The sequence below is a fragment of the Myotis daubentonii genome, chromosome 14 (genome assembly GCF_963259705.1).
Source record: "Myotis daubentonii chromosome 14, mMyoDau2.1, whole genome shotgun sequence".
Classification (NCBI taxonomy): domain Eukaryota; kingdom Metazoa; phylum Chordata; class Mammalia; order Chiroptera; family Vespertilionidae; genus Myotis; species Myotis daubentonii.
In genome coordinates this window covers 14,121,896-14,134,835 of record NC_081853.1, presented here as the reverse complement: position 1 = coordinate 14,134,835, position 12,940 = coordinate 14,121,896, and the positions used below count along the sequence as shown (strand labels likewise).

Sequence of the window (12,940 nt, the reverse complement as noted above, 5' to 3'; positions counted from 1 at the left end):
TTTGGAAGTGTGTATTTAAAAAAAAATTTTTTTATTGATTATTACATATGTGTCCTTATCCCCACATTATCCCCTCCCCCCCTCATGCCCTCACCCCCCTGTTGTCTGTGTCCATTGGTTAGGTCTGTATGCTAGCATATAAGTCCTTTGGTTGATCTCTCTCCTTTACCCCCACCCTCCCCTACCTTCCCTCTGAGGTTTGACGGTCTGATTGATGCTTCTCTGTCTCTGGATCTGTTTTTGTTCATTAGTTTATGTTGTTCATTATATTCCACAAATGAATGAGATTATGTGATATTTATCTTTCTCTGACTGGCCTATTTCACTTAGCATAATGCTCTCCAGTTCCATCCATGCTGTTGCAAATAGTAAGAACTCCTCCTTTTTTACCGCTGCATAGTATTCCATTGTATAGATGTGTAATGCCTTCCCTGTTCTGTGGGAGGAAGGTTCTCAGGCTGTGTGTTCTAGGGCCAGCCACTCCTTTTCTCCTCTGAGATTCTGCCTCTGAAAGGATTTTGAAAACACCTTCATCCGTGTTTGCCCAGGTCTCTGAAAATTTACCTTAAGATTTGACAAATGACCAACATTCAGAAACCTGTAAGTATCCCATTTTCACCATCTTCAAGCTAAAACTCCTTAATGGTACTGACCGGTTGCTGTGGTTTCAGTAAATGTACTAGTATGAAGTTATCTCTTTAGAAAATGGTCTCCGACTTCAGGTTGCTCAGTGGTTACCTAAGACAGAACCAACCCAGCCACTTAGGTGTTGTTAAGCTAGCTGAGGTGAACGTGAGAAAAAAGGATTTGGCTTGAGAACAGGTTATGGAAATGGGAATAATATTTGGCCTTCCAAGGTTTTAAAAGTTAAAAACTTTTGAGGTCTCTTCTTCAGTTTACTGGAGATAAGTTTGCTTTTGGTAAAATTTCACAGATTTATTAATTATTAATAAAGTGATTACTTATATGGGTAAATTAGGAAAAATAGCCAGCTGAGAGATTTTGTAATTTGGGCATTTAATTTTGAGTGTTTTATTTGCTTAAGCAACTGAAAATGATATGAAAATGTAGCTTGAGTATATTTGGGTAATTTGAGCAATTATGTCTTTTATAAGTTTTAATTTTCTGTGGAAAGGTTGATTTTTCAAAATTGATACTTAGTTGAAGTCTTAGGGCTGTACATTTTATTTAGATTACAAGCATAGGCACTTTTGGAGAAAGGTTGTGTGGGTGCATGTGTATGTCCTTTTAAAGTTTAAACGCTTAGATAAATGTGAGCTGTAGGCACAAATGATAACTAATGAACCTATTAGCTTTTGCTAGATCAAAAACAAAACCCTGGGATTTAACAAAATAGATGCTACAATTGGATAATACTACTGTGTTTTATTGTAGGAAGTGCTAAACATACTTAGAAGAGAGAATTATTTAAACAACAGTGTACCCAATGACCAGCATCCACAACTATTCTCTCCCCTTTTTTCTTCTCATGGATTTTGAAATAAACCACAGATGTTTCATTCACTTCAGACTGTCTCTCTAGAAAATAATGACTTTCTTTAAAAAATACATACACATATGTACTTTAAAGTTTTAACGCCATATTTGCCATACTACCATTATCACAGAGTGGTGCTTCTTTATTTTTTAAATATATTTCTTTATTGATTTCAGAGAGGAAGGGAGAGGGAGAGATAGAAACACCAATGATGAGAGAGAGAATCATCGATTGGCTGCCTCCTGCACAGCCCCCACTGGGAACCGAGCCTGCAACCCAGGCATGTGCCCCTGGCCAGAATCGAACCCGGGACCCTTCAGTCCACAGGCCGACGCTCCATCCACTGAGCCAAGCTGGCCAGGGCAAGTGGTGCTTCTTGAATGCTGCTGATTATTTCATAGCTTGGATCTCCAACTTTGTAGTAGTGGTCTTAGATATTTCTGGTAGGCAGGGTTCCCCTGTTGTAGAAAGAAGTGCATTAGTAAAACAGAATATTTCTGTCAGGATTAATAACTTTTCAAATTAAGTTGTTTTTTTTGTTTCAAAATGAACATTACATAAGATTTTTAATTTTAAAAATTATTTTTAAAATTCATTTTGTGTGAACATATGGAGAAACATTTTTTTCCAAAGGGCATCCTTCATTTTCTCCAGCAGATTTTAAATTGTGGATGCAGGTGGCCAATTAAAAAACACAGTTATCATTTGCTTTTGGAATTTAACACAAATAAAAGGCTCGACTCTGAGGCTCCTTGAAATGGAACATTAACCATAAAGGAATCAGAACGGTGGAATCAGGTAAGCAATATAATATGTCACAATAGGTTACCCCTATTATTTTCTGATGTCTTGATTTGTTCCTTCTCAGCCCTCTCTCATCCATGTAACATTTACTTGTGTCTTTTTTGCCTGTCTAGGTTAAACTGTAAGCTCCTTGAATGACTCTTGATCTCTGCTGTATTCTTAGTACCTAGAAAAGTTTCTGGCATATTTTGTATGTTCAGTAAATATGTTGAATGATTGAATTAATCAGTAGGTGTATTTAAGGCATCTAGCAACTACTTGGACAGACTTTTACAATAGAATAATTGGGGGGAAATAGGATTCTTGTTTTGAAATTATCCCCAATGTTTCCTCCATTGCTTGCATCTGTAGGGAATCACTTTGATATGAGTTCATGTGGGGAGGGGCGGCAGCCTTTTGCTGTTCACTCTGGAAAGGCTGGCTTGAAATGGCCAGATCAGGAAAAAAGCCAAAAAACCAGACTCATGGCTCAAATAAAGCTCGGAGGGCAAATCACCCAGTCCCGGCATGAAGCTCACCACCCACCCGCCCAGACAGAAGAGAGACTAGCTTAGGGCTCTAAGACACTTAGCTTAGCATAGCACCTTTCTTTTGATAGAAAATGTCAGTGACATATGTTCTCATTTGTCTGCAAGGTTTGTTTTAACGTAGCTTTTAATTTATTTGAAATACCTGTAGTGAACCTTTTTCTACTAGTGCCAATGAAAACTGCCTCTTCTCGTAGTTTCAAAATTATCTACAGCAGCTTAAAACATTACACGGTCAAAGTGCCATTTGCTGCTCTCTAGAGGAGCCAGAAATGTAAGATGATGGGCTGTATGTTAGCAGTCAACCGAGTACCATTTTAACTAATTGGAAACCGTTCTCCAAGGTCATTTATAATCTCAGTTCCTAAGTTGCTGGCTGTACCTGTCACCTTTTTAGCAAGGTAAGTGAAGCTAGGATGGCAACAGTCTGTGCAGCACTGTGGATGCAGCAGGTTCCTTCCTCTCACTGTAGGTCACAAAACCATGTTAATTATTCCATCGATGCAAATGTCTACTCTGTGATAGGCCCTGGGGTTAGGAAGGTGAAGACTGCATCCTTGTTCACAGTGAAGTGGCAGGTGACAGAAAAGGGAAAAGTGAATGGGATGAAGTGCATCAACCTTTTTTTTTTTTTAAGGACATCATTGTGTTTTAAATATATTTTTATTTCAGAGAGGGAGAGAGAGATAGGATCATCAATGATGAGAATCATTGATTAGCTTCCTCCTGAACCCCCCGCCCCTACTGGGCACGTGCCCTGACTGGGAATCGAACCTTGACCTCCTGGTTCATAGGTTGCCGCTCAGTCACTGAGCTACGTCAGCCGGGCTTATCAAATCTGTTGATGCTGTGTGCTGGTCATGCCCCTCATTTAGATAAGCCTGCCCTCATATCATATCCAGATTAAATTCTTTTAGAAATAATAAGAAAGTCCCCTACGTGCTTTAGTGAAGATGAGGAGTCAGGAGAATTGGCATGTTTCCTTGCTGCTAGTAAAACAGGTTTGAGGGAGGTTATGTCATCATCTCCTGACAGGTGGCACAGCGGGGCCGGCTTTCCTCTGGAGCACCAGAGGGCATGCATTTATGCTGAGACCACAGGAGCTCTTCTGGAGGGGAGGACGGCTGTAGTTTTATGCCGGGATTTAAAAATTAGTAAGTAGATCTAAGCATTAGAAAAAGTAAAACACTAGTATTAGTTAACTGTACTAGGCAGTGACTGTATCACACCTTCTTTAGTGGGTTGTATTTCCTTGTTGAGTTAAAAGGATGCCTTCCTAGAGTCAGGGAATGACCAAAATGGATTGGCCTTCTCTCTGACAACCATCTTGGGGGTAGTGGTTGTGTTATAACTTGAGATGATCACGTTCAATTAAGCTATGAGGCATGACAGGATGCATACTGTTAAGAGCAAGTTTGACGCTCTGGTAAGTGTGAATGAAAGCCTGAGAGTTGCCAATCTGATGAGGTGTTAAGACACCTTTTCTGAAATTTGCCCTAAGAGGTAAAGGAGTAGGCTTCACCATCTGAATATCATGTCTGCACGATAGAATTTAACCTGTTGTGCACGTAGAGTCTATCTTTGCTTTTATAAAATCTATCTCAAATCTGCTATTAAATGTTGGGCCCTCAAATTCTAAGTACAGGGTTTATTTCTTTACTCCAGTTAATGGTGCTCATGGGCATTCATAGCTTTTCCCAGTGAGGCTCACGGCCTGGCCCTCTCTTCTGTTAGTGACTCAGGGCTCTAGCATCCCCTCCTAGGACTGCTGGGCATCTCTCCATAACCCTTGCAGTGGTCATTCGCATGGCTTCCTGGCCACTGATGGCGGTGCAGCCGTGTTCTGTGTTTCTGGGATTGTGTTCCTTAGGTGAAGAGGAAAGAGGTATGTTTAGCTGGCAGTCAGGTCTGAGAGATCCGCCCCTGAACGCTGCCCATCCAGCTTCCTATCACCTCGGAATACCCACTTTTATCAACACAAATCCCAGAGTTAGGAGGCTGAAAATAAGGTGGGGTGTGATTTATCTTATTTTTGTTACTTAAAAGCCAGCTTGCCATTTCGTGTGTATGCCCTTGGGTGTGTCAAGCCATGATTTAGAGCTTGGGTCCTCCTAATTCCCTTAATCAAATTCTGAGCAGTGCATTTTGCTGATTACAGTCCAGACTCAGAGTTCCTGCCGGGCCACAGCCCTGCTCCTGGTTTCTTTTATGTATCCTCAAAATATTTTAAACAGACATGCTATGGCGGCGATTTCTAACCCAATGGGAATCAGTTTAAATGGGAAAACACTGGAGGTGCATTCACTGCTTGTTCTCTGCTCTCTTCCGGAATTGATGTGTTCGACTCAACTACCTGGGTATTGGTCGGTGACTTCTGGGCCCAGTAGAACAGACGTTCATAGACATTTCCATCGTAACAGCCAAGTGCTGAATTCAAACACTGATCCGTGAAGTCGAAAGCATCCGTTAGCGAGATGGCATCCTTCCTGAGAGAAAAAAAACAAGAGTTTGTGAGTACTTTAGACTGCTCATGAATCTGATTATTCTGGAATGGTGAACAACACCTAATTAGAGGTTGCTTCATTATTCACCTTCGAACAACTCAGCTTTAATTTTTTTCGAAGTTTTTATATTTGATCAATTATGTATGCACAGCATAAAGAATCAGATAGTTCTTTGAGGTTATTTAAAATGAGCATATCCTGTTCTCTCACCTCCATTTCCTAACCCCCCGCCCCCCATTCCCACCCAGAGCAATCAGTTTCAGTCTTTTAACTGATATTTTTGGTTTTAACCTGAACGTCACTAAGTAACTTGTTTATATTTCTGTTTCTTGCTGGTTCACTCGTGGACATTATCTGTTGACTCTCTATTACAACAGATGAGGATTTACTTTTAGCACCTTCTTCTGACCCCAACCTATGCTTCCTCCTCTTCACCTTCCTGCCTCCCAGTATAGCTACGATTTTGGCCAGACTAATACTCAGTGCTTAAAGTAGTATGACTGTACGTATCCCTATATATAAAAGCCTAAGTGACCATTACAACCAGACGACCAGACGGCCGGTAGCTATGATGCACACTGACCACCAGGGGGGCAGACACTCAATGCAGAAGCTGCGCCCTGGTGGTCAGTGTGCTCCCACAGCCAACCTCCTGTGGCCGGCCAACCTCCCATGGTCCCTCCCCCCGGACGGCTGGCCCCGATTGGCCCTGATCGCTGACCAGGCCGACGGACCTCATCCGTGCACGAATTCATCCATCAGGCCTCTAGTCTTATATATGATTATGACTTTATGTATCCTGTTCACAGCTGAGCTAGGTCCCCACCACATCTCCTTGTTGCAGTGACCTACCTCCAGGCTCGCTGTCCTCTCTCCAACACTGCTGTTGTTAATCCTTAGTGATTTCACTGTCTATGTAGATGTTCCTCTAAAGCTCAACTCCTCAGTTCTTTGAATCTCCTGCTCCATTGACCTCGTTCTACAGCCTCCCTCTGTCATCTTTGCCACAATCAGACACCAGGACTCATCATTAGCTTCTGCAACTTGTCTGTGATCTCAGCCATGTTTCCTTCTCTGCTCCTGTCTTCCTAGCTTACTCCCTTTAGTATTCTGACTTCTATCTTCCTTTTTCCCTTTCAAGCAACAAACAGTGTTTTATTTTAATCCCATTGAATGAAATAGTTTCTAAAAAGTATTCACACGCTTTCCTACCTTTTTAGCAAAGGATGTAAAACACAATATGCGTTTATTTGTTTAAACTTTTCCCTGACTTTTGTTTCAAAAAGCATTTGAGGTGACTGGGATACTGGACCTATTTCAGTTCTTTCTGGCTGACCCTATGTCATCATCATGAGGTGATTTCATGTAGGACTGTTTATCATTCTGTGACCCCACTGGCACCTACCAGTAGGTCCCTCAGCCCCCTGGTGGTCTCACTTTCCTCCTTATCCCACTGAAATTTCGTGGCTTGGTATATTACCTCCTCAAAAATATATTCAACAACTTTTCTTGCCTTGGTTTTTGGCAAAACCCCATCCCTGATTATCTTTAATTTTCCACAGACTTTGTGCCACCACCTTTGTAGCTATGGCTGGAAAAAACCAATACTGACTGAGGTCATAGGGTTTATGGGGGTCCTTATGGTTGCCCAACAATCCTATTACATTGCTCTAATTCATTTACTCTTTTATTCTCTTTGTCTTCTATCCTCAAATCTAATTTCTCCATTTCCCCATCTCTTTTACCTAAATCACTTTGCTTCCTATTCAACTGATAAATAAAAGTGGTAAGAGCATTCCCACCCATGCATTTATCCACACAGTGCTTTTCTCTTCATAGTACAGGTCAACTGCCCAGGCTCCCTCCTGAGGCCAGTCCTTCCTTGTCTACTAGGGAGCAGTGTTCCAGAAATTCTCCTGCCTTTCCCACACTCCCCTCTCTACTGGATCACTTCCTTCAGTATACAAACATGCTACCAGTTCTCCCCTCTTAAAAGTAAGCCTTTGACTCCTCCCGGGACCATCCTCTACCCCATATCTTGGCTCCTCTTTATGACATTCTTTAAAGTGCTATGCTCACATATGCCTGGTCTTTCCACTTCTTTTTGCTTTCTTTCTGAGGGTTCTGCAATTTTATCTTTCAATCCTTCAAGTTTTTAATTTCTATCTCAGTTTTTAATTTCATAGAGCTCTTGTTTTTTGTTCTCTGTTACTTTTTAAGAAATGAAATTCTTATTTTATGGTCACAGTATCTCCTCTTAACTCTTTGAAGATATCACTGATTCTTTTTTTTGACAGTAATATGTTTTGTTTTTATGTATTTTTAAAATTACAGTTAATGTAAAATATGTTTCATGTATACGATGTAGTGATTAGACATTTGTTTAACATATGAAGTGATCACCCTGATAAGTCTAGTACCATCTGACACCATCATGGTTATTACAATACTAGAGGCTTGGTGCACAAAAATTTGTGCACTGGGGGGGGGGGGGTCCCTCAGCCTGGCCTGTGCCCGCTCACAGTCTGGGACCCCACGGAGGATGTCCACCTGCTGGCTTAGGCCCACTCCTGGGGGTTCAGGCCTAAGCTGGCAGTCAGACATCCTTCTGGCAGCCCCGGAGAAACTCGGGGGATGTCCACTTGCTAGTGGGGAGCAGGCCTAAGCTGCAGTTGGACATCCTTAGCGCTGCTGAGGAGGCGGGAGAGGCTCCCACCACCACTGCTGTACTGGCAGCCGTCAGCCTGGCTTGTGGCTGAGCAGAGCTCCCCCAGTGGGAGAGCACTGACCACCAAGGGACAGCTCTTGCATTGAGTGTCTGCCCCCTGGTGGTCAGTGTGTGTCATAGTGACAGTCATTCCCAGTTGTTCTGCTGTTAGGGTCAATTTGCATAGTACCCTTTTATTATATAGGATCATTTTTATTTATTTTTATAAATCTCCCTTTTAAAAAAAAAAATTACTGATGTTTTAAAAAAATGTTTTCTCCTCCCTGAAGATTCTCTTGTGTCTTTCAAGTTGCCTCATTCTTGCTTGCTTTGGTCTCTTTCGTGTCAGGGGCTTTCCTCAGGTGTCTGGTCACAGCTAAGAGTGGGCATTAATTAGCTGATTAGAAGTCTAGTTGTGCTTGTCAGTGTGGGTGAATTGGGGAACCCTGTGCTGGTCAGATTCCCTAGAGGAGGATCATGTTAGGGAACTAGCCTGGCTGCCCACTGTGGGAACCTTGGGAAAAGAGGGCTGGGGAGGGGCTCATCAGCACACTTTACTGAAGCCCCCGTGTTCTGTAGGGCAGCCTCATCCCCAGCTGTTTACCTTCTGCCAAGGTGGGGCCAAGCAAAGCCTTAAAACTGCTCAATGAGGAGGGGAACTGGGGACTCAGCTCTTTCTGAAATAGACTTTCAACCCATCCTATCAGTCAACTTTACCCCCACTGCCAGAGGCACGTGGTCCTCCGGTTCTTGGGGTTCTTGGGTGTAACTTGGTTGCTTTTCCCGCTTGTAGGGAATGATTCACCTTTCTCGGGTCTGCTAAGTCACTGTTCGTTCATCTACTTCCAATTCTCATGTTTCTTCTCTAAGTGTTTTTTTCTTTGTGGGTTTATGCCTTTTTAAAAATTTAACATTTGCTGATGTTTTAGTGAGGCTTCAGGAGGGAACAAAGTAAATGCGTATGTTCATCTGCCGTCTTTACCTGGAAGTCCCCCAACTGAGATTTCACGATCACGCGAATAAAAACTATTTGGGTCAGTTAACTACCATTACACAGAGAGCTGGTTTTTAGTGTCGCTTAGAATCATGTGCCATCCTTCATTTGTCATCTCAGAAATCCGAGGGTGATACTGGATAGTCAAGGCTGGGAATTGTGACACGGAACTGTTAAAAGATGGAATCTCTTACATACCTAATTATCCTGCACTAGTAGGAAGATGACTTAGGAACCATAATGTGAGTAAATCAATTTGTGGGCTTGATGCCTGCATTAGTTGTCTGTTTGCATCCGGGCTGTTTTGACTTGCATTGTACATTTCTAGAGTCAAGTCAAGCACTTAGAAATGCTGTTGCCGATAAAAATCATGCTGATGAGGTGTTAAGGAGATCTTTTGTGTTTCAGCATCACTATCAGGGCTAGAACGTTACTGTCGTCGTGTGCTTTAAAATGCCAAGCTTTTTTAAAATTAGAGATACTTGAGCTTAATGCAGTACTCAGTTATGCTATTAATGGTTTCTATCACTGGATTCCCAATTATATTAGGGAAAGTTTAATACTTGAGTAATAATTTTATCAAATATATTTTTGATGGTTTAATTGGACATTTACTGACCACCAACTTATGTGGAGTTATAAATGGTATGCAACATAGTGCATATTATTATAAATAATTTGGTCTAGTTTTTTCTTTTAACCTCCATTATGAATATATTATTTTTTTAAATTTCAAAAGTATATTTTTTAAAATTCTCTTAGTCTTGTTGATAATGTGAACTCTTGGAGATTCTAGGGGTAAAAGTCACACAACTGTGTGTATAACCCCTTCACCCCCAATACCACAGGCATCATATGTTCTCAAAAAAGTTGTGTTCTCAAGTTAGCCCATTTTTCATGTTATGAACAATGGTGACTAATTTGTATTGTTTTTTAAAAAAATACATTTTTATTGATTCCAGAGAGGAAGGGAGAGGGGGAGAGAGAGAAATATCGATGAGAGAGAATCATTGATTGGATGCCTCCTGCACACCCCACACTGGAGATCGAACCTGCAATCCGGGCATGTGCCCAGACCAGGAATTGAACCATGACCTCCTGGTTCATAGGTTTACACTCAACTACTGAGCTATGCTGGTTGGGCCATTGATTTGTTGTTTCACTTATTTATGCATTCATTGGTTGTTCCTTGTATGTACCCTGACCAGGGATCAAACCAACAACTTTGGTGTATCAAGACTACCCAGCCTGGGCTGTTTGATATGGTTTATATCATTGCATCCGTAGTATGTCATAACCCTAAACTGCACTGCGTTCATGTTGCATTTAAAAACTATTGCAAATGAGTATATGAATTACTAGGTTTTTTTAAAAAATCTCCTCTTGAAGCTAAGGAAGGATTAAAATAAGAGTTTGCTTAAGCACATTGAACAAAGACAAGGATATAGGATTTGAAATAAACAAGAGCCCAACCTTAACATACAGCTTAACACATTGCGGGCGGATCACGAGCATTCTCATGTTTTCATATTACAGAGTTTTACATAAATGTTAAAGGCATGCCTTACAATTAAATACCCATTGCATTTTGAAGTTATTTATTACATGTTCTTGCAAGCTAATATCTTTTTAAAATACACTTTGTAAAACGTTTTTTGTACTCGTTCAATAGAAACTTATCTGGCCACTGGGTAGAGCTAGTAATGAAACTACTGGTGTGCAATGTGTTAAGAGCTCACGCTCTGGGGTCAGGCCCCAGACTGTACCTGGCTCCTCCTCTGGCTAATGATGTGACTTTGGACAAAGTACTTAACTCTACTAAGCCTGGGTTTCCTCCCCAGTAAAGTGGGGAGAGTAATAGTATCCACTTCAGAAGGCTGTAAGGCTTCTCTGAAGTGATGGCCTAGTGCCTGGCACGCATAAGTGCTCCTTAAATATTAGCTGTGCCTAGGACTCATTAATACATATTATTCATGTGTAATAGGCTTCATTTTACTCATATTACTTAGATACTATTCCTATTTCCTTGACAGTGGTGAAGAGTTCTTAGGCATTTTTATTTGTTTTTCCCAGTTTTTAATTAACCCATAATGCTTTCTGTTGGTGTGATAATGCTTGGGTGTAAACCTCTCCAGGGCTGTGGCCGCTTTTGTCAGACCCCGTTTAACAAGGTTTTGGAGCTGAAAGTTTTGGAGTTTGACGTGACCAAAGGGCGAAGGGATATTTTCTGAGGACTCCCACTCACCGGATGAGGAAGAGCAGGTCCAGGTAGGCTGATCTCACCATGTCTACTTGGGCCCCAGACAGGAAGCCATCATGGAGAAAGTCGCCCGCGGTAGAAAGGATGCCATGCAAAGCAAAGAGATCACAGAGGCGCTGCAGTGCCTGCTGAATGGCTGGTTCGTGGTCGAGTTTCTGCAGAGCTTCTGCGAAACCCTTCACAGTGATGTAGTAGCAGTGCGCCTACAAGGACACAAAGGTGCGTTAGCCTCTCGCTCCGATTTCTGGCTCCAGGTGCCCTCCTGGGAATGCGCCTGCTGCAGCGTGTTTCCCAGCAGGCTGACAAGCCACTGCCTTTCTCCCAGCTCCCTGTGGGTCTTACCGAGCCCTTTCGATAGTGTGTGGGTGCACCTGTGTGTGTTGGGGGTTGGTGGGCTCTGAAACATGGCCCTTAGTTTTTTCATTTTGCTTGGGGCAATTTTTAAAAAAATATGTATGTTTATTGATTTCAGAGGAGAGAGAGATAGAAACATCAATGATGAGAGAGAATCATGGATTGGCTGCCTCTTGCACACCCCACACTGGGGACCCAGCTTGTAACCTGGGCATGTGCCCTGACTGGGAATCAAACCGTGATCTCCTGGTTCATAGGTCGACACTCAACCACTGTACCACACTGGCTGGGTTGCTTGGGGCAATTTCAAGTAGGTTTGAAAGTAGAAAATACAGGAGAATTAGAGGCTGGCCTGGGGACAGTGGAGGACACCACTTGTCTCAATAAATACTGTTTTCTTGTCTGCACGTTCAAGGCAGTAGGAGATGTATGGGCGCGTATGCTGTGAATGAGAAAGGAGGGGTTCAGTATGTGCATGAAATCCATCCCAGCTACAGAGGAACTCCTTGAGGTAAGCAGTGCTCTCATTTAGCCCATACGCAGCAGTCTGGCAGTAAAATAACCAGTTGGTAAGTGCCCACTGACCTCAACCAGGCAAGAGCCCTCTGCCAGCCAGGCTCCTTCTCTGGGACCCCCGTTCTCCACAGCCCAGCAACTACAGCATTAGTGCCTGGCCCAGCAGGAGCCTCTCAGGACTCTGCTTTCCCTGAAATCCTTTTGGGCTGCTTGGTGTCCCTGCCCTACTCTCCCCAAGACAAATGCACAACTGGTTTTACCTGGTAGGATGTGAGTTCCATGGGGAAAGCAGGAAGGAGAGCATGCCCGGCCGAGGTGGCTCAGTTAGTTGAGCGTCAGTCTCATGCCAGTGGGTTTGATTCCAGTCAGGGCACATGCCTGGGTTGTGGGTTCTATCCCCCAGGAGGGGGTGTGCAGGAGGCAACCAATCCTATGTTTCTCTCAATGTTTCTCTCTCTCCTTCCCCCTTCCTCTCTGAAGTCAATAAAAACATATTTAAATAAACCAACTAGGTCCCAAATGTTTATTTGCATATGGATTACCTGGCAGTGACTTTTAGGAGCAGGCTTAGAGTGTCTTGAGGGTTCAAAGGTGTTTACCCAAGGGGGAAAGGAATGGGTCATTCCAGGCTCATGTGCAAAGAAAGGGCCATCCTTTCAGGAGGCAGCAATTTAACCCGACTGAGCACTGGAGTGTAATGCAATGAGAGGCCCTCAGGTGATGAAGGGCTGTGAATGACAGGTTGGGATTTAATTCTGTGGGCATCCGGCAGCCAC

At 42.7% G+C, this 12,940-nt stretch overlaps 1 protein-coding gene across 1 annotated transcript in view; it reads right to left on the bottom strand.

The window, feature by feature from the left end:
- Positions 1-1,716: 1,716 nt before the first annotated feature.
- The window catches only part of ACOX2 (acyl-CoA oxidase 2), a 37,389-nt gene continuing 26,165 nt past the window's right edge, over positions 1,717-12,940 (bottom strand). Inside the window, exons 13-15 of the mRNA XM_059663129.1 lie at positions 11,280-11,497; positions 5,183-5,315; positions 1,717-1,956 (exon numbers count right to left, since the gene is read on the bottom strand). Coding sequence (XP_059519112.1) covers positions 1,894-1,956; positions 5,183-5,315; positions 11,280-11,497 — 414 coding nt within the window. The 3' untranslated portion in view covers positions 1,717-1,893. The remainder of the gene's footprint in view (positions 1,957-5,182; positions 5,316-11,279; positions 11,498-12,940) is intronic.